The sequence below is a fragment of the Coniosporium apollinis genome (genome assembly GCF_000281105.1).
Source record: "Coniosporium apollinis CBS 100218 chromosome Unknown supercont1.76, whole genome shotgun sequence".
NCBI lineage: Eukaryota > Fungi > Ascomycota > Dothideomycetes > Coniosporium > Coniosporium apollinis.
The window spans coordinates 2,663-28,939 of record NW_006913338.1 but is presented as its reverse complement, the minus strand read 5'-3'; the positions used below and the strand labels follow the sequence as shown (position 1 = coordinate 28,939).

Sequence of the window (26,277 nt, the reverse complement as noted above, 5' to 3'; positions counted from 1 at the left end):
ACAACGAGACTAGAGCGCGAATGCGCCAGCTGGGTTATTTTCACTTAATGTCTTGTCACAGTCAAAAGCGGGTGTGGTTCAGCTCTTTGGTTGCTGTCACAATCCCTTGTGGATACGGGAGTCATGGGCGAGGATGGAGTTGAGCGAGGTGTCTGGGGGATGATGTATGTACCAAAAGTCAAGACTTTGCATTCGGTTTGTTCGCGTATCCCAATATCCCCGATTGCGGTTTCAGCGGTGCCGCCGTGTAGCAGTGTGAATGCGCTGTACACCTCGAGAAGTGGGTAATGACGTGCGAAGCTGCTCACATATATGAACACACCAACATCTGCACTCGCCGTTGGTTCGCTTTGACTCCACTGTATCGTCATCCGCCTGCCCGGGAATGGACTGTGGTGTTCGCAGCGTCTATTTTCGATGCCCCGCCGACTCTCAACCGATTTGGAATCATATCTGCACGGCAGTCGACCGATGTTCCACTCACGTTTTGTGGCCACCTTTTGATCACAAACTTCTCAGGCTTCCAAGCAACCCCGATGGAGAAACGCTTTCGATACTGCCAACATCAGCTGAGCTAATGCACATGGTGTACCACGTAGGACTATCATGCAACCCCCGTAGATGTGGAAAGGCCTGTGGATGCTGAAACTCACTAGCACCCGCCCAGAGATATCAAAAGCATGGCCCAGACACAGTCACGAAAAGTATGATGACTTCTCTGACATCTCTTGCTTCCATCTCAGACAGTCCCGTCCTGCTTATCTAGCTATTCCCACTTGCCTTGGCCAACGGGTTTCTTGGAAGACGTGCACAGACACTAGGATGGATTTGCTTTCCACTATTGTGTTGTCTGTAGCCACAGAAGTTGATCATAAGTCTCCTCGTTCAACCCAGCAACATGCGAAAGGCACGTATGTGCGCAGAACAGTACGAAGAACATGATGGAGCTCTTGAATGCTTTAGAAGAGATTATCACCCAAAGCTCGCCTGAGTTTCACAAAATCAGAGCCGAATAGGGGTGATCTGGACGGTCTTTTATGGATGTCCGTCACGGCAGGTTTGAGTTGCGCTCAATGTCACCTAGGTATGAATTGAGCCGACATGAAGTGTTAGGCTTGCTGAAAGGAATCCTCACTGCAGAACGATGGGCTTCAACACACGAAAAGGTTGATAAGCGGCTTGTGTTTGAGAACATGGATTTTGGAGTAGCAAAATTACCGCAAATGCCGATAACAACTTCCAAGAGTGTTGACGTTTTCATCGCTCATAATCAAGTGCCGCTCAAACGGCAAAGTACGCACAAAAGCGTATAGAATACGCAGATCGCTTGAGCTGCGAAATGAGGGAATGCCCCAAAAAGCCAGACTTCTGCCAGCCAGTCATCTATAAGTGTCGGTCGCCCACGAGCTCCATTCGACACACCCAATGCAACAACAACAACAACAATATGAACTTAAACAACGTGATTCGGAGTCTTCGTCCGCGAGGGGCGGAACAGCCGCTTCAGACCCAACCAAGGCGTGTTGACGGGGCTCTCGCCTGTGAACATGAAGACGTCGTACATCCAGCCGCCGAATGTGCAGCCGAAGAATGGCGCCACCATCGGAACCTGTATGATCACATGTCAACTTTGTCGGTTCTACACGTGCAGCTCGCGGAGCTGAGAAACTTACCCAGAAGTAGTAGTTGCCCGCCGACCAGACCTCGTGGCCATATCCAAGGAAGTACGACATCAACCGCGGGCCAAAGTCCCTAGCAAGATTGATGGCATACCCTGTCTCCCATCCGAAGCAAGCGCCGATGCCAAAGATGACGAAGAAGAGGCACAGGGGGGTGAGATTACCGGCGCCGATGTTGCCGTCGTCCTTGAGGGCGTAGATGCAGAACATCAGAATCGTGCTGGCGATGAACTCGGAGAAGAACTGGCCAGTCGTCGATAGGAAGGGTTGGGGATACGTGCAGAAGATGCCTGCGGTGGCGGTGGAGGTGTTGGGACCCGGCACGGTTCGGATATCGGGACCTCCCTCATACTCGTTGATGGCTGAGAGATAGTTCGCGTAGACGATGCCGGACGCGCAGAATGCTCCTAGGACCTGAGCAAGGGTGTAGATGGGGAACTTGCGCCATGGGAATTTCCGGAATACACAGTTCGCAAACGTTACGGCGGGATTGAGATGAGCGCCTGATTTTCCGCCGCAGTAGACACCAAGCATGACACCAAGGCTGAGACACTGGTCAGAGACGGTTTCTGATGAATACAGGAGTCGAGACTTTACCCCCAGCCCCAATTGATCGACTGATAATCACCGTTCTTCCCGCCACTCAGCACAACCTGCGCAACGACGCCATCACCGAACAGGAGCAAAATGAACGTCCCGAGGAACTCTGAGAATGGTTCTTGGAGAGTTCTCCTGACGCCGTTCCACCATAGATCAGGTCGTTGCTCGATAGCATCTGCTTGCGGAATGTTGTGATCAATCAGTGGTCCATGCTCGGCAAGTGTAGGGCGTCGATCCTGAGGAGGCGTTGCCGGTTGGAGCGTGCTCGGTTTAGAATGTGCTTTCTCAACGTAGATGGTGTCTACAGTGCTGTCGGTGCTGTCCGTAGACTGGTGTATCACACCCATGATGAATATCTACTTTGGATGGGAGTTGAGTGTCGAGTCTTGTCGTAAACTGCAGACGCCGGGAGTGTAAAGACTTATGAAGGAGGACTTGGTCGCACGAGACAACCTTGTCGTTAAATACCTACCAGGACTTGAGGATCAAGGACCAGAGTGTCGGATCCTCGCACCTCATCCTCTACCGGGCTAGAGGAATCTAGGACGCAAGCACGGCTTAGCAACCACAAGCCAACGAACTAAGAGAAACGGTTGACATGCATCTAAAGTGGATGATCACCGTCCATCCAGAATCGAAATGGCAGCCGACAGACTCCTAGTTTCTCGCAATTCGTTACGTGTATTCATTCATCCGCGCTGCAGAGCCCAGATTGAATACGGACTAGAAACCGACTGGCCTATCGGCCAACAGCATGCACAGGGGTGGTCGGTTCCCCCACTTCGTGTAGAGAGTGACGATGGAAATGCGTATTTAATGGTAGCACAACTACCTAAGGATGGTTGAGAAGCAAGATTTCTTTTGGAGTACACCACGTACTGACAGAAGGAATCAAACTTTGGGCCCCATCACGCAATCACTAGACTTAGGAGTGTAATGTGCAGAATTCCGTAACGTCCGTCGCGGCCACATTCTATCGGAGTCGCCGTAGAGTACACTCCCAAGGTAATCGGAAGCGGGGCTGTAGTTCGCCGTAAGACGGTGATATGTCCGTCGGCTACTCTTGACGTAAAGATGCCGCGGTATGCCTCAGGTCTTCTGCAGACGGCCCTCGGGCAGTGTTGAATCCGTGGACAATCGAGATCGGATCTTAAGACGCCTTCCGCTTGCGGCGTTCCTGCTAAAGCCGCTACTGCGCGACAACCCATGGAAAAATGCATGCCAACCCGCAGGAGGCACGACAGGTTTGGAGACGAAACGAAAGTCATTCGTGCCAATGCAAAAAGGAGTGTTCATGGCTGCTTGGTTTGGCCAGCCGCCTGGCTTGACCCACGAACCAGCCCAAGAATTCAGGTTGAGAATTGAGGATTCCGGGCTGGCTTGGTTGACTAAAGCACAGCGCTGCGGGAAACTCTCTAGCAGTTGCCTTTTATGTTTGGCGTTCCACCGGACGTCGAAGTTGTTGCTCCCCCGCAATTGATCAACCGACGGATCAGCATGTGGAGAACCTCGTGCCGGACAACGACGGTCTCACGTAGCGCCGTGTTCAGCGCAGCCGTTCGGATGGTGGCGAGTACTAAACTCTAGTTACTCCAGACGTCTTGGGACCGGGTAAAGTGTGGCATTGCCAGACCACCTGCCTGATGAGGATAGATCTTGCTTCACACCAGACGACTGTGGTGTGCCAGCCACATGCTTAGGTAGTTAACGGGCAGGCTTGTCTTCCTCGATGTCGACCGAGGCCAAATTTGCACGGGTTGGTACGCGCACTCGTGGGAACTGATCAACAGGCCGCGGATAACTCGAGGATCCCCCTCGCCGCAATTCGCCATTTAAGGACCGGAAGGATGTCGATCTGGGATTCTCGGGAGTCTGGGATATTCCCTGCAAGCTGTAGAGCGCTCGGATGCGGAGTCGAACTGTGAGAGCGGTTTGAATGCCGGCCGGATCGCTCGCCGTCCCAGTTGCAGTCAGCGTTCAGCCTTAATCTTGGCGGACAGACGTCCTCCAGCAGCCTTGAGGAGGATGGTGGTGTAAAGCATTAATAGGCGATCGTTCGGCAAGAAGCTCTCCTCCAACGGCTTCTCTACAGTTAACGCGGGGGCAGACGGAGAAATCCGGACTTGAGCCAAGAGGAGGACAAATCCCGTGAATGAGGGGGCTGGATTCCACTACTGCGGAGACCACTGCAATGCAATGTGACGGGATCACACATCTGAACGGAGCATTCCAGGCCGAAGGTGAGGGGGTGCCTCGTCCGCCATCATCACGAGCTGAGGCGGGGCGCACAGAAGCGTGAAGCCAAGACCTGTTCCTGCGGAACAACCCCCGCATGAACATTCCCCGGAGCTCCATCTCTGAGGCAGCTCCCATCTCTGGGGCGCACTGAGGCGCCATCTGGAGCTTCAGATTGACTCGGTAAACGCCTCTTACTGCAGCCATGGCTGTCTTGCGGCTCGAGCCAGACCCTGGGGCGGAGACGCGAGCGGTAAGGGGGAGCTCACATGGGGCCTCGGCCACGGTTTGGCGGAGCATTGAGTGCCTAGCCCTGGAGGGGTAGACGAGGCAGAGACGTGTGATATCGCAGAGCTCTCCTACTCCAGCAAGCTCTCCAGGAAGTATTCTTTTCCATCTCCAGCTGTAGCGTACCGAACCGCTTCTAGAGCTCCTCCAGTCCTTCCGTTGAGCATCATAGAGGAAGTCTACCAGCTATAAACAAATCAAGACTGTAACCTTTGTACACCATCCTTCACCGCACCGCGCAGCTTGACCCTTAAAAACCAAAACAAACAACCATGGACTCTATTCCTGTCAAGGCGGCAGCTGTGAACCAGGTTGATTCCACAGACTCAGCACCTGCGAACCAGCAGGTACTTGACCTCCTACAGTCGATACAACAGAATCAGCAGCGCCTTGAACAGCGACTGGGAGAGCTTGAGCGAAACCAGGGCGGGGCGTCACAGAGCGGGGACGCAACTGCTCATCATGATACACTACCCAGTACAGCCCACGACGAGACGTTCGTCGGCGCGATAGATCAGGGCACGACAAGCTCCCGATTCTTGATCTTCAACAAGGAGGGAGAACCGGTCGCTTCTCACCAGATAGAGTTCAAACAAATATATCCGCACCCAGGGTGAGTCCTTGAGTGAACATGCCGGTCAGGTAGCCCATGCTGATAGCGCCCAGATGGCATGAACATGATCCCGAAGAGATCGTTACATCCGTGCAATTGTGCATGGACGAGGCCGTCAAGCTGTTCAAACGCCGCGGCTACTCCCGCGACAGCATCAAAGCCATCGGCATCACCAACCAGCGCGAGACGACCGTGGTCTGGGACAAGAACACCGGCGAGCCTCTCTACAACGCCATCGTCTGGACGGATACCCGTTCCGCGGCGCTGGTCAGAGAGCTGAAGACCCGCTCGGGCGCCGACAAGCTTCAGGACAAATGTGGCTTGCCGCTCTCAACCTACCCCTCCGTCTCGAAGCTGCTGTGGATGCTCGAGAATGTGGATAAAGTAAAGCAGGCGTACGAGAACGGCACCCTCGCTTTTGGCACTATTGACGCATGGCTCGTCTACAAGCTGAACGGCGGTCCTCAGGGCCGTGATGGTGGCGTCTTTGTCTCGGAGCCAACGAACGCATCGCGGACTATGTTCATGAACTTGGAGACGCTCGACTATGACAACAGTCTGATCGACTTCTTCGGCCTCAAACGGGACAACATCCGTCTCCCGAACATCATTCGCTCATCCGACGCCGAGGCTTATGGATCCATCGCATCCGGATCTCTGACAGGCGTGTCAATCACCGGATGTCTTGGCGATCAATCTGCGGCTCTTGTCGGCCAGAAAGGCTTTACCCCAGGACTAGCCAAGAACACCTACGGCACCGGCTGCTTCCTGCTGTATAATGTGGGCGAGAAGCCAGTCATCTCGAAGCACGGCCTGCTGGCAACTGTAGCGTTCAACTTCGACGGCAAGCCTATCTATGCGCTCGAGGGAAGCATTGCCGTAGCAGGCCAAGGTATCAAGTTCCTCCAGAACAATCTTGGTCTCATTTCGTCATCTGCAGAGATCAATGACTTGGCTGCTTCTGTGGAGGACAACGGCGGATGCATATTCGTGACTGCTTTCAGCGGCTTGTTCGCGCCATACTGGATCGATGATGTCCGGGGTAGCATACGTAAGTAAAGTTTCTCCTTTGCATGGATTTATCGTACCCGGTGACCATCTGTTGAAAGCTCTAACGGCGAACTGACGTTTTCCAGTCGGCATAACACAGTACACTCAGAAAGGCCACGTCGCTAGAGCGACACTCGAGGCGACATGTTACCAGACAAAGGCGATCCTGAATGCCATGGAGAAGGATAGCGGCAAAGCTCTCACCGAGCTAGCAGTTGACGGCGGCATGAGCAACTCAGATCTCTGCATGCAGGTAAGCCATTAATCCTGTCACCCGCCAAAGTACACACACTCACAGTTGTAGACACAAGCGGATCTCATCGGCATACCCGTAATCCGCCCAAAGATGCGAGAAACCACCGCGCTCGGCGCCGCGATCGCCGCAGGATTCGCTGTGGGCGTCTGGAAGAGCTTTGATGAATTGAAAGAGCTGAATCGCGTCGGTAGCACTACCTTGGAACCGAAGATGCCCGCTGAGAAGAGCGCGGAAATGTTTGAGCGCTGGGAGAAGGCTGTTAAGACTTGCTCTGGGTTTGTGTGAGGTTCTGTACGGCGGAGGATACCTTCTTGTCGGCATTGCAAAGCTTCGAGCCTGGGCGTTGTTCCATGTAGAAGGGCTTTTTAGGAAACCTTTTTTGATGTTCAATTCAGTCTCGGTCGCTTGCGTCATTGTATAGCAACCTGATCTGACTGCAGAGCGTCGTCCTGTGCCGTGTATTGTGGCAACGTCAGATCATTGAGTGGGCCAACCTGGACTCGCTCCCGGGTCCGTAACTCATCAACCTTGGCGCGTTTCTGTACATCCCTCGTAACAGCCCGCTTTTTGACGCTTAGCTGTTCGAACCTTCCTTTTGCGCCATGCTTGATCTTCGTAATCATATCCCCAGCGCGGCCCTTCGTGATCGTATCTTCTGTCAGCTGATCACTTTTATCCCGCAGCTTGTTCAAGAATATGAGCTGTGACTCAGACGCGGGTTTCTTCCGCCATGCTTGGTTAGTTGCAATGAAGATCCACTCGAAGGTCTCTTGGGCAAAGGTATCCGCGGCACCTGTTGCGTGCTTTAAGGTATCGCTACTCGCAATTTGCCTCGGTCGCATGAACGGACTCCTGCTCCTGGCGCCAGGGGGGAGCTTCTGAGTGTATTTGACCACAAAAGACCCTGCCTCTTTTTCGATTGTCAGGAAGTCGCCGCGCTGGGTAGACAGGATGTAGCGGTCTTCTCCAACCTCTACCCAGGCCAGGGGGCTGATGCCGCGTATGTGGCGCTCCCCAGATGTGTCTTCCAGGAGATCATATACAGAGTCGTAATCGGTAAACGTGACAACGCGATTCGAGCTGCTGCTTGTAGGCGCCACATATTGGCCACCCGCAGCCTCACGTTCTCGCATGGCTTCCCGTTCCTTGCGGTCTCTAATGCTGACCATGTCACTGACTGCGGCGTCGGTGACTATCTCCGATGGATCAAGACCGAACAATGTCGGGGTCGTGACGATGCCCGCCTGCAGCGAAGCGACCATATCAATGATATGACAGTCCTTCTTTCCCGGATGAAGGCGCATGCCTCGTCCGATCATCTGCACAAGCAGGTTTCGAGACTTCGTTGGGCGCGCAAGAAGTACGCAGTCGATGTTCGGGATGTCGGTTCCTTCAGTGAAGACACCGCAGTTGAGGAGCACGGGAAACTCGCCGTTCTTGAATGCATCAAGCGTCTTGCTCCGTGTGGTTTGCGGTGTATCGCCAGTGACGAACCGGGCGTCAATGCCGAAGTGACGAAAGGTGCCGGTCAGGTGAGAGAGGTGGTTGAGATCTACGCAGAACACCAGAGTTGACTTTCTCCCAGCGCCGCGTGCCATCCACGCTCTGACCGTGAGGTCGTTGATCCCGGGAGTGTTGACGGCCCTCGACAATGCTCCTGTTTGGAAATCTCCGTTCATGCCGGTTTTGACGCCGGAGACGTCTGCCTTGGACTCTACAGTCGTGAATATCACGTTCGACAGCCAGTTCTCTCCAATCATATCGACGTAGTCCTTGTGGTAGACGATGTGATCGATGACCGTCCCAAGGCGTAGTCCATCCGGCCGAGAGAAGGTAGCGGAAACGCCGACGAGGGCCGTAAGTGACTCCCCTGAGTGCCTCAGCCCAAAGTGCTCCAGAACACTCAGGTACTGCGATGCCACGATGTGATGCGCCTCGTCCACTAACACCAGCTTAAACCTTCTCGGATCGAACTTGCGTATTCGTTCTCCGGAAGCTATGCTTTGTATAGAGGCCACGGTAATGTCGGCTAGGCCGGAGGCGTGACTGGATGCCATCTCGATCTCGACCGTCTTCGAAGGGTATGCTGCCATACAGTGTCGCGCCGCTTGTTCGACGAGTTCGCGCCGATGGACGAGGATGAGAGTCTGTGTGGCTTCATGGCCGGGAGGCAGGACACGGTCGATGAGCTGCGTGAAGATGACAGTCTTTCCACTGCCAGTGGCCAACGAAATTCCCAGTCTTCTGTGCCCCTTGCTCAAGTACTCCAGCACGGTCTGTATGCATTCTTGTTGATAGTCCCGAAGACGTATACCCGCCTGTGGCTGAGATGTGTGTTGCAGGCGTGCGGAGATGGTTGCAAGATGTGTGCGTGGAAGCGGACGCGGAAGGCGAATGCCAGGCCTGTTCCGTCGAGATGGGAGTGTCAAGGCATTGCGCAGAAGATGCCACATGAAGGAGTGATTGTCTCTTTAGTGTAACAGGTGCGTATTGTGCTCTTAAGGGACACGATTTGCAAAGAGACTAGGTACCGCCTCGAGGAACCTGAGCCTAAGATTCCACCTGAGTAGGTTCTAATGAGTTTCGCAGCTGGAGATCGACCATGCGGCCCGGATCGTTCCGCCATGGAACGTGCAGGTGAACCTCACGGCACCCGTGGGCACCTGCAGGACTGAGGTGATGATCACTCTAGCCACACTCGACATCGACATCTACTCACTCCAGGCAGGTAGGCAGAAAACATCTGAATGGCATAGCTCTCCACTCGTGTCTACAGAAGTGGGAAACGGTTCCTGCCAGCGATAACTCGTAGTGCACATACAAAGACGAAATGCGACACAAGCCCCAGGACACCTATCCACCGTCCGAGTCATCGGCCCGTCCGACTTTTCTCCCATCGTCCAGCTGTAAAACCATTCCCAAATAGTCCAAGCGTCAGCAATAGCTTCGCGCTCATTGATGCCAGAATGCAAAGGATGAGTCCGACTGTGACTGGACTGCAAAACCAGAAACCGTGGCCTCCGGTTAGGTTGGGAGAAAGCCAGTGGTCCGCCGTCAAAAGCAACCATGGAACCGTGAGCCCGAATTCAAACTCAGCATCCGGCACACTCGGAGTCGGATAAACTCACGGACCTAGAGTAGCCGAAAAAGTCAGCAAAGATAAAATCTTCACTGAGCAGTCCCCCGTCAGACAGACAGTTGTCCTCAAACGGCCTTTGGCCTCGGATCCTATCATACAGTCATCCCTCGAGTTACCTGCCTTTCAAGTCCTTCGATGGATGGACCATTGCCAGCAAGACGTCCAGCAAAATTCCCGGGCGACATGACGTCCTTGGGATGAGCATGTGCGCAGCAGCTGAGGCCCGAAAAAAGTCCTATCATACAAAGACCGGTGATGAGAGCAAGCTGTCTCGCAAAACTCCCTAGCGATGCATCGCTATGCGGATGAGCGAGTACGCAGCGACTGAGGTCCCAAAGCATTTTGATTCTTCATAAATGACCGGTGATGACAGCAAGGCGCCTCGCGAAACTCCCATACGGTATACCGTTATTGGGATGAGGTTGTGCGCTGCTGCTGAGGTCCAAAAAGCATCGATCTTTCTTACGAATGACCAGTGATGAGGGTGAGACGCCTTGCAAACCATCCCAGGCGATTCATCGTGTACTGGGATGAGCGCTGGCGCAGTGGTTGAAGTCGTAATGTGGCCATTGTACGAGGCGGCTTGGAAGGCCCAAATCGCTCTGGGTGGTACTCAAGCCATAAGGAGCCTTTGCAAGGTGCTGTCTTCGCTCTGGAGGACGGCCAGTGGTGTTGCAAGTTGCTCTTGTGTCGAGAAATGCCTGGAATGCGAAAAATTTCCGTGTGCCGCTGTGTATGGCGAGCTCGTTGGCTGGAAAAGAAACGGATGAGGTAGGGACTGAAGACAAGCCGTACGTCTCAAGAGGAGACCTGGGGCGCGAGTCCAATTCTGGGGATGCATAATTGTTAGCAGATTCAGACAGGAAGACGCTCGACCAAAGACATACCTGGATGATCTGTCAGGATCCTGCGATCGGCCCGGGCCTATCCTGGAAGAAGATTGCATTTCATGCGAGTCATCGAGGTTTCAGGCTGCCAGCAAAGAGTTAGCCAGAGTGCTCCAGGGCGATTGTACCCTTTGCTTGCCTTCTGTGAGCGGTGCTTTGAACCACAGATCTGTTTCGGAAGAGGTGTAGGACAGGACTGAGGACGGATGCCATGAGGGACTCGCCCGGTACCAGCGGGCAAAGATGCATGAGAAACTGGACGAGAAGTGTCAGCGGCATCAGAGTTGAGAGGTGGTGAGCGTTGACCGGTTGTAGGTAAGTGGTGATAGCGTGAGTGAAGATAATTAGCGAGAACGGTAAATTGGGTCACTTCTTTGGGGTAAAGCAGATGACAAGGACAAGAATTTGCAACACGATGATGCAGCGGACTGGAGAGGGAGGGAAAGACAGTGAAGAGCACTGGAGAGTATCACGGAAGTTGGTGGTGGTGTGGAATAAGGAAGAGAGAAGAGAAGTGCCGACTAGAGGTCTCTATACCCATCACGCTCTCTGTCCAGCGAGCAATGGCCGATTCGAGAGGCAACAGGTAGTGGCAGAACATGTAAACAGATCATGTGGGCAGAATTAGTGGGTGAGGAAAGGGCGCACATCACTTTTGTGAGGAGCCAGCCCAGTATGGGCTCAATCTGGAGATTTCACTGGCAGGATGGATCCTCTAGGGGAAGTTTGATACGAACTGTGTAAGTGTCTAGCCCCGTAGAAGCTCAACTCAGAGGCTGCACTGGTAAGGTGGTTCCTTTGGGGAAAGTGTTTGACACCAATTGTGCAGGAAGCCCACCCCATAGGATTTAAAGTGGGAGACTACGCTGGCAGAGCGTATCTTGTATGGAAAGAGCTCACAACAATTCTGCAAGAAGCCATGCCCGTACCAGCCGACTGAGAGACTGCGCTGGCACAAAACTTCCTATAGCGGAAGAGTGTACGCAACTAATGTGAAGAAATCGTCCGCAGCCACTGAATAAGTTAGCTGCACTGCCAGGGGGCTCATCTCAACCTGGTGCGTATGGGACAATTTCCATGCACATCATCACCCGTATCTGCAGCTAGCGATTTTCAGCGGTGAGGAGCACTTTTTCGATGTATTGTTACAGAAGGCGTGACTACTTTACATGGCTTTTCACGAGATCCGAACTTGAGTCCTACAGCAGCAGCTGCGGGCTCTCCACGACTTATTCCTACCCGGCACAACAATTGACTTGTCGTTGCTAGGCTGAAATTGCCAGCCGTCTATCCACACCTCTTCCCGCCTGAATACCTTCGCCATAACAAACGCCCCTATCAGACCACCCTATCCAGCTCAAGCGCCCCAGTCCCTCATGCACGCCCTCTTCAACTTGACCTTCCCGCATAAACACTCCCTCTTCCGCGCCTCGAGCTCCCTCTCCATCATCACACCCCTGACATAATGCTCCAGCATCCCCTGCCGCCTCCTTCTCTCTTCCGTATTCGCCTCCAGTATCCTCAGCGAGAACCGCATACTGCTACCACATAGTCTCGCAACGTGCTGCAGAAAGCTTCTGTGGCTCTTTCCGCCATCTCGCGGTTCATAGCTGTTAGGGTGCAGGAACACTTCCTGGGCCCCGAGATCCCAGGGCGCGCTGGCCCATATTGAGGCATCGATGACCAGCTCGCAGCTGCGGAGGCCGGGACAGGCGAAGATGAGGATGTTGAGGAGATGGCGCCACTCGCTGGGTTTGGTTGTGAAGGAGAGCATTGGGGACTGCGGTGCGGTTTCGGCGGGGTTTGTTGGGAACGCTGGACAGCTGTTGGCTGATTTGCTGTCAGGGGTGGTAGCGGCGTTGAAGTGGTAAGCGAGAGACACGATCCGAATGAGATGGAGGTTGTGTGCACGGTCGTGGAGAAAGGCTTGGGCGCCCTGTGGGCTGCCGTAGAACAGGAACGTGGTGTGGCTGTAAAAGTATCTTGCTGCTTCGTTGTAGATGGCACGGTTGATGCCGAAGGCGGCCAAGCTGGTGAGAGGCGACCGACCATTTGTGGGACGTCCAAAGTAAGTGGTCTCCCACTTCCGACCAAGGTCATCCTCCAACTTGTAGGACGTTCTTCTACTGCCTCTTTTCCGAAGGTCACGTAGCTGTGCGGCAAGGACGGAGTCGACTACTAATATAGACGGACATGGAAGGGCGATTGAATAGACTCGTCTACGGACCTTTCCGGGCAGGTTGGAGAAGCACGCGGCATGGCTTCGTAGAGCGGAGTGACCGGTGTCTATGTTTTCCAACTGAGTCAATCCGCTCTCACCGCCACCAGCTGGGGTCGCCGTGTGATAGTCCGACTGCGGCGTCCTACTTGGCTTCACGTTCCGCGCGGATTGAGATGTGTCTGATGCTTTCAAGTGTTTGGAAGGTAGCCCGCTTGATGTCTTTCGCCTCGCCGATGTCAAAGTGAGTGAAGATGCATTAGAGCCGGGCCAAGTGAGCCTTGGACTCAATGACGAAGCCAGCGGCGCAAGAGTGCCTCTATGTGTATCATTCCGCGGTTGTGGTGTACCGGAGAGCTCGTGTTTTCTAATGACTTTGCGATTCTGTAGTGCGGGCCAGCTGGCATACTGTTCGACCGTAAAGTCCGTAGTTGCCTGCTTGGCTAGTTGCGGGTGCTCCCTTCGACACTGTACAAGATAATCCATCGGAAACCCACCGCTGCGACCATTGGCAAACAAAAGACTAGTCGTGTACTGATTAAGCAGCTTCTTCCGCGTGACCGCGTCTGACTCTACCTGGTCCAGTAGTGTGGTCATGTTTATGTCTTCGCAGGCGAGTATGTCGGCGACAATGCGTTCAGGAAGACCTAAAAACTGATCCCGATCTTGGCAGAAGTGTCCCTTTGCGCTGCGATAAAAGCCATCGATTGTGTGTTGTGGAACTCTGCGGCGCAACTGTGGTTTCAGTGACAGCGCATCGTGATCAGTGAGAAGTCCAGCTATCCAGTTGTAGGTTTGGCAGCTTGGTTCGGCGGTGGATTGGGATATCAGTGACGTTTTGTGAGCCATTCCAGCGTGCCGTTTCATGCAACGAACAAGATCCATACTGGTCGTTGAAACGTGACTCTTCGGGCAGGCCGCCTACCAGCCGAGAGCGCGGAGGTCTCCTGCCTGATAAATGTCTACCCTGCTGCCGGTCAATGTGCGTACCGCTCTCAACTTGATACTGCTTGCGTAGCGGGTCCGCGAGAAACTCACTGCGACTTCAAAACTCAATCCGCTTTTCCAAACCCGGGAAGGCTTTCCGGGTGGCTCTTGAACAGTGATGTGGGAGTCGACAACCTTAAGAACGTCTGACATGACAATGACGTATGGGCAGTAACAGAAGCGTCTTCGATCCGACAAAGAATTTTACACAGGTTGCCGCAATGTGGCTTCTACGGCAGCCGAGACAAAGTAAAAAACTAAGGGATGTTTGAGTTTGTCAGCCACACTTAATTCACGGTGATACGAAGCATTACAGGTTGAGACTTGAAGGAATTCTTGATGGAAAGCGGATGGCACCGAATCAGCTACGTGAACGTGTGACTCATGAATTGCATCTCAACAGCATTAGAGAAGCTATGTTGCACCACGCTGGACTCTAAAGATGTAGAAGATACAGTAGTTACCCATGGAGGTGGTCCTTATCCAGTCCATCCGTCTGGTGCCAAAGCTCGCCGATCAACTTCAATCCTGTCATGCAACCAGGTTCGGTACAAATCTAATTCTGAAGCCTTGACTAGTATCTTCTTCGAGTTGCAACCCGCGCTGCCTCCGTAACCGCTCCCGCCAGGCTAAGGACGCACAATTGCCATCTTTGACTCTAGGCAGGCTACGTGCCCATGGTTTTAAGATGCCACTCGTTTCGATGGTCGGACACGATACACTCGAGGTATCTACATCTCGCTAGGCGTCTAAGGCGGAAGCCATTCTGTCATCGCTATGAGTATCTCAGTGCCAACCACACCACGAGAGCGCATCATCATCTGGGTGGCAGACACGGGCGAGGCGCACGGTAAGCACGCTGCGATTGACTTACGATAGTATTGAACCGAGACAGTAAGAGGCAGGGTATCACGGATCAACAGCGGACTGCTGGGGCTCCCGAAGCGGCTGCTCGAGCTTCCCCATATTGTTGACTCCGGCAAAAAGATCTGCGTCGGTCGAGGCGGTGTCTACACTGTCGAAGAGCCCCGGAACAGTGCCCCACCGGATATTCCATCGAGCCCGCTCTGGATCCCACATCATTAGGGGACATTGTGCAAACACTCTCGCCCACATCTTCCTCATGAACCTGTGGGTGAGGGTCGATGGCCTATGCTTGTCTCTCGTCCTCCTCTTTGTGTCCAGCTTCCGTATGCCGATGCTGTCTTCCAGTAACTGCTCTTTGGCCTGTTCAATGGCTTCTTCGTTTACTAGCCAGAGATCCAGTGCAGTGAAGCGGCTACTGTCATCGCCTACAAGCCGTAACAGCCTGCCCTTCCTCGGCCCCGTCTCGTCTAAACCCTCTCTCCTGCATGCTAGCGTGAGATAATCGGTCCCAGAGGTCACGTCCTCGACGTTCACCAATTTCTCCAGATCTCGCACTCCTAGTATGTCGGGTACAGATGCAGGTCTCGCCCTGCGGCTTACAGGTCCCTCCCAGGGCGTAGACGCACAAGCCAAGTCCCTCAACCTCACCCAAGCGTGTTCAGGCAGAGGCGGGAAGACACTCGCCAGCAGCCGGGCATACCACTCGATCACCTTGTTCTTCTCTCTTTTGCGCGGCATGGGCCTTTCCCACACGTTTGTTTGGGGTATCTTGAGCACGAGGGAGCGGACGGGACTGCGGTTGGCGGAATCGCGAGTAAACCTCTGGTGTCGTTGCGATTCGAGGAGGGCTTTGAGCTTGGAAAAGCGGTTCGACAGCGTGTACTGGATGGTACCGTCCTTTAGTTTGGGAGGTTCGAAGACTGGGGGGATATCTGTCACGCGGTGCTTGGAACCGGAGGCATCAGGGGGATCCTGCTCTCGGAGCGCCGTCAGAGCATTCGAGTCTGCGGGCACATCTGGCAGGAGAAGCGACCGCATCATCTCATGCCTCGCCTTCCCGGATCGGCCGTAGGTATAGGATAGGACGCGCAGCAAAGGCCCCATCTCCCCTTCATTGGCGCGCCGCAGCAGAGCCAGGCCTTTGCGGGCTTGCCTAAGCAAGCCGCGCAGTCGGTGCGGGAGTAGGTCATGGCTGTATCCTGCCAACCTGTGCTTTTCTGGCGGCCATGCAGATGTCCTGCGGGAGCTGGGAGGGTGATGTTCCCTAAAGCGTGCGAGCACGTGTTGGCGGAAGTAGGCTCGGGCAGCGGCGTCTGGCAGGTAGGTGCATTCGCGCAGCAGAGCGCGCAGAAGGTGTCTTGCTAGGGCTGGATCGATTGCATTGTAGTTGAACGGGCGCCACATTAACGTATATGTATCCCGTGTATGTGCTGCTGTCTTGTTTAAACGGTGGAACAGAGTCGGTGGAAGGTTTCGCTTCTTTGCTTCGATTGGCCAGCGAGACGCGTTCACGGCAAGTTCGTGGGCGGAACATCACGCGCTGCCCTCCACCGCCGCCTCTCCCATACTGCTCAGCACCGTCACCATATTCGAGCTAGAGCGGAGACAGCGCTTGCTTGATTTCTTGCATAGCGAGCACCTATCTTGCAGCATCCAGCGCGCAAGACACAGCAATTGGCCGTGAGTCCGGCGCGTCCACTGCCTAGACACACCGCGAGCGAACCCCACACTGCGCCAGGCACGTCCTTCGCAGTCCACCACCACCACCACTACCACCACCACCACCACCACCACACCATAGCCCAGCGCGACAGCGATAGCCATACCCCCTAAATCGCAACCAAGATGCAAGTCGCGCACCCCTTGGCCACCCTCGACACCCGGTCAGCGTCCTTTACTTCGGGCACATCCGCCCCGCCGCCGCCCATGTACAACTCCTCTCAGCACGGCATGACAACGCAGGCCGGCGCATGGCGAAGCTTTCCGGAAGCGAACGGCATGTCGCATGTCATGGAGAAACCGCAGATATACACGGTATGTTGCACACGAAGCGTTGTCTTTCTCCTTTGTATGCGCGCAACGAGGCTGACTGCAGGCGCGTCGAAACTAGGCCGTTTACTCGGGCGTGTCGGTCTACGAAATGGAAGTTCATGGCGTCGCTGTCATGCGCAGACGGTCCGACTCGTGGCTAAATGCAACTCAGATCTTGAAAGTCGCTGGCGTTGACAAGGGCAAGCGAACCAAGGTCCTGGAGAAGGAGATTCTCGTCGGCGAGCACGAGAAGGTGCAGGGCGGGTACGGGAAGTATCAGGGGACGTGGATAAACTACCGTCGTGGCCGCGAGTTTTGCCGGCAGTATGGAGTCGAGGAGCTGCTTCGTCCACTTCTTGAGTACGACATGGGCGCCGATGGTACCGGTCAACCTGGACAGGGCATAGACACGCCAACCAAGGAGCAGGCCCAGGCGGCGAACCGGAAGCGACTGTACACGGCGACTGTTGACCCTCGTGCGAATAGTCAGAACGCCAACGGCACCTTCTTCTCCAACATCTCATCCACAGCGTCGAACGCGATCGCTGCTATGAACAAAGTAGCCAGGCTCAACTCTCCAGCGCCACGGCCAGGCAGCGCTCAGCGAAGACCGGGTGCTGTCATGGGCCGGCCACCTCAGCCACCTGCTCTAGCGAGCCAGGACTCTTTCCGTGCTGCAAGCCAGCAGAGCATGCAGAGCATTGCATCAGAGCGCAGCTTCGGACCCGGGGACTCGACATATGGCACCATGTCCACGGAACAACAAACCCAAGGAGACATGGAGCCACCTCGGAAACGAATGCGGCCGTCAAGTCAAGAGGAGACACCTACCCAGGGAAACGGTGTTGCCGACGTGTCCATGCGAGATGGCACACCCACAGAACCGAACGAGTCTTTCGTGTACCATCAATCGGCGCACTATGATGGCGACGTACCGATTGCCCTGTCACCCCTTCCACCACCGGGCGACAAGGAAACAGAAGACAAGCAAGCCGTGCTTCTCGACCTCTTTGCAGATCTCTCCCGCACAGATTTCTCTACTCATCCAGCCATTCAGTCGCTGTCCGGCTCAGACCTGGACCTACCCCTCGATCAGTCCGCCAATACCGCGCTTCACTGGGCAGCAACCCTAGCGCGTGTATCTCTCATGCGCCTACTGATTTCAAAAGGCGCCAGCATCTTTCGAGGCAACGCTGCCGGCCAAACACCCCTCATGGCAGCGGTGCAAGTAAACAACAGCCTCGACCACAGCTGCTTTCCCGAGCTACTGGAAATTCTGGGTCCGCTGATTGAAGTCCGTGACGCACAAGGCCGGACCATTCTCCACCACATCGCCGTCGCATGCGGTATCAACGGCCGTTCAGCATCTAGCAAGTATTACCTGGAGGCTCTGCTCGAGTTCCTTGTCCGCAGCAACAGCGGCTCAAGCGGCCAAGGCGCGTCGTTTGAATCTTTCAACGTTGCCAGGCCGATCAGCCTCATCAGGTTCATGAGCGAGATCGTGAACGCTCAAGACAAGGCCGGCAACACAGCATTGAACCTTGTCGCGAGAATCGGCAACCGCAGGATCATCAGGCAGCTCATGGAGGTGCAGGCGGATCCGCGGATCCCGAACCACAAAGGTCTGCGGCCGATAGACTTCGGTGTTGGCGAGGAGCTGCCCCAAGGGGGTGCTGTACAATCATCATCGCAGTCGAACCAGGTCGGCTCGCCTACGAAATCCACCAAAACCACACTATCCCGCGTCGAAGAGGCGAGCAGGGATATGATGCCATGTAAGCTAAGTCCTCTCCCACTCTCACCATAGCTCCCACCACGCTATCACGTGACTAACCTCCCCACTCCACAGCAATGTCTTCCTTCCTCTCTCAAACCGAATCCCAATTCTCAGCCGAGATCCGCCTCAAGCAAGACCAAATCGACGCCACCAACACCGCCATCCGCGAGCTCTCCGCCCTGCAGAAGTCCGAACTCCAGAAACTCGAAGCCCTCCAGCGCCGCATGCGCACCCGCACAGACCGCCAGCAACGCATCGCGAACCTCCGCCGCGCCATCGATGACCAGCGCGCCAGACTTCTGCGTAGCGGCGTAGTCACGGACCCCTCGGCGTTGGCGAACGTCAAGGTCGTGCAGGTGGGCGAAGCGGATCAAATGGTGCCTTTGCCGAAGGAACTCATGGCGGTGGAGGCGGCTGGTGCGGACGAGACCAGAAGCCTGCAGATCAGCCCGGCGGTCCTGAAGGCGCTCCCTCCGCCGGCAGCATTACGTAGCAGACTCGAGGCTTATGCGGCGAACAAGAGCAGCCTGCTGCATAAGAGCCAGGCGCTCAAAGCGCGCAATGGCGAGCTAGAGAGGCAGTATAGGAAGGTTGTCAGCTTGTGTACGGGTGTGGATGAAAGTAGGGTTGAGGATGGGCTTGGGATGCTGGTTCAGGCGGTCGAGAGTGAGGCGTCTGAGGGGGTCGAGATTGGGAGGGTAAGGGAGTTTTTGAAGAAGGTGGAGGGCGTGGAGGAGGTGTGAGTTATCAGTGGTCTCGAGCGGTGGTGTGGTTGGCAGTGTCACTCAAGGGCGCTCGTGGGCCGGTGGACGCGGTTCAATGAGGTAGAGAGTTTGGGTGCATTGTGAGGCGTTTGTCAGGCGCATCGCGGTGTGAGATACCTTGTCTAGGTATTTGCGTGTCACGAAATCTCATGACCTTGTTCATACATGTCTCGAGTAGTAAATCAACATTTTCGCATTATCCCAAGCAAGCGTCCGTTCGCTGGCCTTTTCGACAACATTTCGTTGTCATTAACGTGCTATGACTGCCCATCCCTTGAATCTTCTTTCTCAGCTGCGAACTCTTAACCATTCTCGATTCTTCTCAGGCGAACTCTTGTCTCCTCCGCAACTACATTCATCTCATCAAGCCGCGGCACCCGCTCGCAGCCCTGCCTGACATCAGAGCTCAAGCCATGAAATAGTAGTGGAAGCGGGGAAGACTTCCATACCTGTTGGCGCGCATGCTGTACGGTCTGCACGATGGTCGCGCACAGCAGCAGAATGCTCAAGGCAACGAGGAGCGCGGGGAGCAGAAGCCACTTCCAGTCAAACCGAACGCAAGTTGTCGTTTGGTGAATAGCGCCCAGAGCAGGAACTGAACGTTGCCGCCAGTAGTTCGTTCCACCCATCCGTATCCGGTTTGTCATCGCCATGGCCACGCCCGCCACGGTCTTCTCGATGCTTTCAAGAGTGGCGCTGGCATTATTATAGAGCGGTTCCAGCCACCACGTACTGTTAACCCATCCCAGGCGGTTGTAATCTAAGTCCAATCCTCCCAAAGCGCTGCTGTCGAAGCCAACGCCGGAGAAGATGTTTTTCAGGGACTCTTCGAAGTTACTGACGTTGTTGCTGCCCATAATGAACGTGCACTCTTCTGGAGGTCCGAAGCGGGTAACGTAGCTCAGGATTACGACGGTGAAATTGGAACCAGTGCCATGGAGCCGTCTAGTATGCTGCCGGAGTCGTGAGTTGTGCCGTTAACCGTGCATAGCACAGAGACAGAGCTGTAACGTGCTTTGTAACCCCTCGTGTACACATCGGGCGAGGTGGCGATCACTGGCCATTCTTGACCTGTAGATAATAGTACGTCGTACAGGCGTTGCACGGATCGGCGCTTCTCTGGCTCGGGAGCTGAGCGTTTTTGTGAGCGCGCCCCACCAAAACTCACCCAGGCCATAAGCCCAACCTCGTTGTCGTCCTAAACGTCTTGAACTCTTGAATTTGAAGCCGAAAAGCTCCATATAAACTGCCCAATATGGGCAAACGCAAAGGCACCAAAAAGGCACCCTCTACGGCTCCCAAACCCAAAAAATTAAGAGGAAAGGAGCTACCGCCTGCTCCACCACCTAATCCACCACCTACTCCGCTAGCTTCTAATCTAATAGACCAAACGCTACTAGCGGAAGTCCAGCGGTATATTATAGCGCATCAGCAAGCTATTAATAAGCCGCTAGAGGGTTATAGTGCCGCTATTATTCGGTATTAGCCGTTCACGCGTTTTACAGCGTTTCAAGATAACGAGGATACCGTGCCGCCGCGGAGCGCTCTAGATATTAAGGTTAAAGAGGTGATTGATAAGAGCTTTACTAGTAGTAGTCAGCAACCAGTTTAATTATTACGGCGCCTCCGCTCTAGATACTCGCTAGTACCGCTAGCTACTACTAATATTATTAAATATAACATTAGCTAGATAGTTAAGCTTAAAGGCCGCAAGGTTATTAAAGACACTAAGTAAGGCGTTGAGATAGATCTATCTCACTACTAGTGCTATTACCTACATAATAAAAGGACGAGGCTTTTAGCTATTAAGACCGTTAATAAGGTGCTTAAAGAGGTAGTTTATTCAGCTAGGGTTCACACTAAGGCTAAGGGCATAAAGGACATTATCCTCACTATTAAGCTTATTCAACTAGACTAGATACATATTAATAGAACACTTAAAGCTTTTAGCTAGAGGTTTACGGATAAGGCGCTCCGTGTGGATATCCTATAGGAGTTTAATAAATAGGTGCCGCTAGCTGCTAAACATCTAGGAGGATCTACTAATATAATAAATTAGCTAGAGTAAGAGTTAAACTGTAAAGACGCTACCGGTAAGATTAAATACTATCGATATATCTGTTAAGCCGTTTAGTGTAACCGTAGCAGCTGCGATAACTAGGATAAATAGTGCTATTAGCCGTCTAACGGCAAGTATATAAAGCTAACCTCACCGGATCTAAAAGCATGGATGGAGGCCTTACTTTGAAAGGTTACTAGCGTCACTAAGTTCACGCCACTAGCGGCGGTATTAGACTAGCTCTATCTTACTAAGTATGGATCTCGTGGTAGATAATTAAATTATTAGCTATCTAAGTTACTAATACCGCCTTTACATCTATATATACCTATAATACCGCCGCCGCCACAGGCGCGGACGCTATCTATAGGTAGTTCTACTATAAAGGATTATGAACTAGTACTATCTTCGCCGCTGCGAGTTAATTTAATTCTAAAGTAGAACGTGTAACTCCAAGCCTATATTAACTAGATAAAGTAGAAGGTAGATAATAAGGGTTAGCGTGCTGGATTTAAAGCTATCTATACTACTACTATAGAGGATTATTTTCGGCTTAATTATGTGAGGAAGGAATAGCTAGACTAGTTTAGAGCGTATAGGATTAAGAATAGGATTACTAGAGTAGTTAAGGAGGATGTAAAGGTATAGTATAATAAGGTTAAGTATAAGGAGTTTATAGCTTGAAATAGTATGCAGGTGGACTAGGTTTTTAAGTTAGTTTTAGTTTTAACTTCTATCTTTTATATATATGTCTATTGGCTTCAGGATCTCTATCAGCCCTATAAAAATTTAGTATAGAAACCACTAAAATAAGCCACCTTAATAGAGAATGCAAAGTCTTTATATTTAACCTTAGTTAATACTAATATCTACTATTAAATGCCTGAAATAGGCGCGCGCGTGCCCATAATCTAAGCCTACCTACTCTATATACTAATAGAGGTATCTCTTAAACGAATAGTCGCTCTTATTTGTCTCTTTAGTCTAAAGATGCTGATACCGCGTGATAAATGCTTTAAGCTCTGCAAAAAACTCCTCTATAGGGTTTAAATTAGGTGAGTATAGGGGTAGAAAGATAAGCTTAACACCGTGCCGCTTAAATAACTTTAAGATAGACTCTAAATAATAAAAGGATATATTATCTATCACTATAACTAAATTTTACCTAGATACCGCCTATAAGATGGTAATAAGCGGTGCTCTATCTATAAATCGAATCTAGCCGCATCTATCGTCCCTTTAAAGACCGCAGTATCTAGAATACCTTCTATTATATACGCCGGTAATATCTAAAAGTATTTACTACGCATTAAATACTTGCGGTAGGTTGGTATCTAACCTTAAGGTGACTAGCTTATCTTTTAAAACCCTATCCGTTTATCTATACTAGACTCGTTAATAAATACTAGCTGCGAGGCCTTAAACCGTGATATGAGATAGAGGTAGTATACGCGGAGCTATATATTACGTCCTTTAGCTATCTTGCGAGCCTGCTTTATCTTAGATCTAAGCTGACTTAACTACTAGATAAACTTATAGCCTTTCTACTCCAACCAGCCTCCTGTAGGTATTTAGATAGTACCTCTTGCAATATAATCTTACGGAACTCATCCTAAATAAACTAGCACATTTCGGCTAGATATAGCTCCAGCTTTTTAATAAGGTGGTGGAGTAGTATTTTAACCTCCTCCCGGTTTAACAACCTTAGTGGACCTAGTACTATAGTAAGAAGAGCCTAGCTAGTAATCCTTATATTGCGTTGAATACGCTTAATAGTAGATTTGCTGACTCGAACGGTATAGGCAATATAATAGTAGGGGTAGCTAGCGGTAAGGAGCTCGATAATAAGGTTGCGAGTACGGTTTGAGATATTTAGAGCTATCTTTAACGGTTACTACTAATTTTAAGAGCTTGGATAGATAATACTACTAAGTTTAGAGCTTTAAGATAATATTTAGGATAATAACAAGGTTAGACTTATAGCCTGGGTGAGTTTTAGTGGGTCGCGCTCACAAAAACGCTTAGCTCCCGAGCTAGAGAAGCGCCGATCCGTGCAACGCCTGTATGGTAAACTTTGAGTTTTCCGTAACTTTTTGACTCTGTATTCCGTAGGAGGTTTTAGACTAAATAAGGGTGCTATTAAAGATCTAAGCGGCTGTAAGCGGATAAACACGCTAAAAAAACTCTAGTATATTATGGTAATTTTACGCTAGGCCTAATACAGCACTTGGATAGAATAACTTAGAGTAAAGTAGAATTAGGGTAGACAGAGTGTATAACTAAGATAAAAAGAGTTATATAAGAAAACTAAGCGGCAGTAAGCGGTTAAATAGAGTAAAAAAAGTATAGTCTTCTATATTAGTTTCACGCTAAACCTAATTTAGTAAAACGGTCTTAAAGAGAAAGTAAAGATATATTTAAATAAAGCTATTCAAAAACGATACTAGAGGGCTAAGCGGCGGTAAGTAGTAGAGTAGACTAAAAAAAGTATAGTTCTCTATATTAGTTTTACACTAAACCTATTTTAGTAAGATAGGTAAGAAGTATAATAGAGTTACAAGAATAGTATTTAATTAATAAAAGTTCTAAAATAGTTAGAAGAAATCTAAGTAGCTATAAGCGGTTAATTCTATTTAGAAAAAGATATATATATATAGTTTACTTTATTAGTTCTGCTTTAGCTCTAATCTAGATGTAAAGAATTAGAGTTTTAGATTAGAAACTAGGTTTATATATTAACTAAAGTACTTAGTAGTAAAAATAGGCTTAAATTTAGAGTAAGTAGGTTAATACTAGACTAGTTAAATATATTATACCTAGTAATCTTATATTTTAGCTTAGAACTAGAAGGAAATAAAAAGAAAAAAAGAGAAAGAAAGAAAAATAGTCTTAGTTAGAATTAAATTTAGAATAAAAAATATACTAGGAGAAGTGATAACATCTAACTAATAGACTATTCTACTACTTCCCCTAATACTAGAAGTACTAGTTAACTTAGTAGTTATATATAGCTTAGAAATAGAGAGAGCTTTAATAATTAGTTTCAGAGCTAGAACTTATAGTAAAAAAAGGTAGATTCTAGAGAATAGCTTAATAGATTAGGGTTTTAGTATATATAAAGCTACTTATATAGTAGTACTAGGGAGGTATTCTAGCTTATATAGCTAGAATTAAATTAAATTAAAGAAATAAGCCTAGGATTTACTTTAAGAGATTATATTAATACTATTATCTAATCTTAGTGGAAAACTTAATAGTCTAGACTATAAGTGTAGCTAAGTTATACTACTAAAAGCTATATATTTTAATTCTTATAGAAAAGCTTAGTAATAGAGTTAACTTCTAATTGCTCTAAATCCGTATATAAATTCCACTCTTTATTATACTTATTAACTATATTAAAATCCTCCTCTTTATAATAGATATTATATCTATTTCAACTATTTAGTTAGTAGATATCTTTATTAATAGTACTCTCTCACTCTTCTACTTTATAATAATCTTTACTATAAACTCTTATTTTAATATTCTCGATATTCTTAAACGTAGTAATATTCTTATTAATAAAAGACTTAATAAAGTCTAGTAAGAGTTAGTAATATACTAGAGTTTCTATAGATTTACTTACTAAAGTCTTTAAGAAGTATAGAATAGTTAATTATATAGTTGTTTAGACTCTCTATTTTGATAAAAGTACTATAACCCTTCTTCTTAAAGATATTTATAAGGTTTTTATAGTCTAAATTAATAGTACTAGGGTTTCGGAATATATAATCTAGAAACTATTAAACTTATATCTAGTTATAGCTTTAGTTACTTACTTTTCAGAGCCTTAGCCTTTTTAGGATTCTTAAAGAATAGTCTATTTAGAAAATAGATAATTTGTAGTACATTTAGATAGTCTTATAGAATAGGTTTCTTATTGTAGCTAATAATAGCTTTAAGGATTATATCTAGCTTAGTGGTACTACTAAGTTTATTAGAATTAATAAACCTATTAATAAAACTAAGAATAGTAAGCTTAGTATAGAAAGCCATTTTAATATAATAGTAGTAAAGATATTAAGTAGCTAGGGTTGCTATAGTCTTAAGAATAAAAAGAATATAGAGACTACTTATACTAGAGTAGTATACTAGATATTGATATAATATTTAATACTATTAAGATATAAGAATTTAGACTCTAGACTTAATAATAGATAATAGTATTCTATTATCTAACTGGTCTAATTAATATTAAATATAAACTATCTATCTAGTCTAAGTTAATATTAATCTCTAGACACTATCTATCTAGTATAATTAATATTAATTACTATCTACCTAGCGTAGTTGATATTAATTGCTAGCTATCTAGAGTAGTTAATATTAATTACTATATACCTAGTACAGTTAATATTAATTACTAGCTGCATAGTGCAGTTAATACTAATTACTAGCTGTATAGTGTAGTTAATACTAATTACTAGCTATCTAGTATAGTTAATATTAATCTCTAGATACTATCTATCGGATCTAATTAACTCTATCTTTTAAACAAAATTACCTAGCTCTATTAACCTCGCTTTTTAGTTATCTATATCTAGTTCTCTTTACCTAACTTTCTGGAACTCTATTCTATAGCTTTAATTAATTAATTGATTCTATTAGGCTATAAAGTCTTCTATAGAAACTTAAGAGCTATTCTAAGCTAGTTACCTACCTTTTATTCTACTTTACATTATCTTACTAGCTAGCTCTTAGCTTTTAGTTCTCTAGAAGAGTATCCTGCAACCTTTCTATCTTAGTCTTCTATCTAGATAGCCTAGTAGTATACTTAAGAGATTG

General features: G+C 49.9%; 7 protein-coding genes across 7 annotated transcripts; 2 read left to right on the top strand and 5 right to left on the bottom strand.

Annotated features, from left to right (window-relative positions):
* Positions 1–1,453: 1,453 nt before the first annotated feature.
* On the bottom strand, positions 1,454–2,626 carry W97_09047 (uncharacterized protein; the record flags this gene model as incomplete). The annotated part of the gene is made up of 3 exons (XM_007786911.1): positions 1,454–1,609; positions 1,674–2,223; positions 2,277–2,626. 3 exons carry the CDS (start codon positions 2,624–2,626, stop codon positions 1,454–1,456), a joined length of 1,056 nt encoding a protein of 351 aa, XP_007785101.1.
* A 2,448-nt stretch (positions 2,627–5,074) lies between these two features.
* On the top strand, positions 5,075–7,006 carry W97_09046 (glycerol kinase; the record flags this gene model as incomplete). The annotated part of the gene is made up of 4 exons (XM_007786910.1): positions 5,075–5,415; positions 5,469–6,466; positions 6,552–6,718; positions 6,770–7,006. The coding sequence occupies 4 exons, from the start codon at positions 5,075–5,077 to the stop codon at positions 7,004–7,006; spliced, it is 1,743 nt and encodes a 580-aa protein (XP_007785100.1).
* Positions 7,007–7,131: 125 nt separating this feature from the next.
* Positions 7,132–9,174, bottom strand: W97_09045 (uncharacterized protein; the record flags this gene model as incomplete). Its single annotated transcript, XM_007786909.1, has 1 exon — positions 7,132–9,174. The coding sequence occupies one exon, from the start codon at positions 9,172–9,174 to the stop codon at positions 7,132–7,134; it is 2,043 nt and encodes a 680-aa protein (XP_007785099.1).
* Positions 9,175–12,104: 2,930 nt separating this feature from the next.
* W97_09044 (uncharacterized protein) lies at positions 12,105–12,521 on the bottom strand (the record flags this gene model as incomplete). The annotated part of the gene is made up of 1 exon (XM_007786908.1): positions 12,105–12,521. One exon carries the CDS (start codon positions 12,519–12,521, stop codon positions 12,105–12,107), a length of 417 nt encoding a protein of 138 aa, XP_007785098.1.
* A 2,340-nt stretch (positions 12,522–14,861) lies between these two features.
* Positions 14,862–16,223, bottom strand: W97_09043 (uncharacterized protein; the record flags this gene model as incomplete). Its single annotated transcript, XM_007786907.1, has 1 exon — positions 14,862–16,223. The coding sequence occupies one exon, from the start codon at positions 16,221–16,223 to the stop codon at positions 14,862–14,864; it is 1,362 nt and encodes a 453-aa protein (XP_007785097.1).
* Positions 16,224–16,664: 441 nt separating this feature from the next.
* On the top strand, positions 16,665–19,370 carry W97_09042 (uncharacterized protein; the record flags this gene model as incomplete). The annotated part of the gene is made up of 3 exons (XM_007786906.1): positions 16,665–16,853; positions 16,930–18,625; positions 18,700–19,370. The coding sequence occupies 3 exons, from the start codon at positions 16,665–16,667 to the stop codon at positions 19,368–19,370; spliced, it is 2,556 nt and encodes an 851-aa protein (XP_007785096.1).
* Positions 19,371–19,693: 323 nt separating this feature from the next.
* W97_09041 (uncharacterized protein) lies at positions 19,694–20,248 on the bottom strand (the record flags this gene model as incomplete). Its single annotated transcript, XM_007786905.1, has 1 exon — positions 19,694–20,248. One exon carries the CDS (start codon positions 20,246–20,248, stop codon positions 19,694–19,696), a length of 555 nt encoding a protein of 184 aa, XP_007785095.1.
* Positions 20,249–26,277: the final 6,029 nt, after the last annotated feature.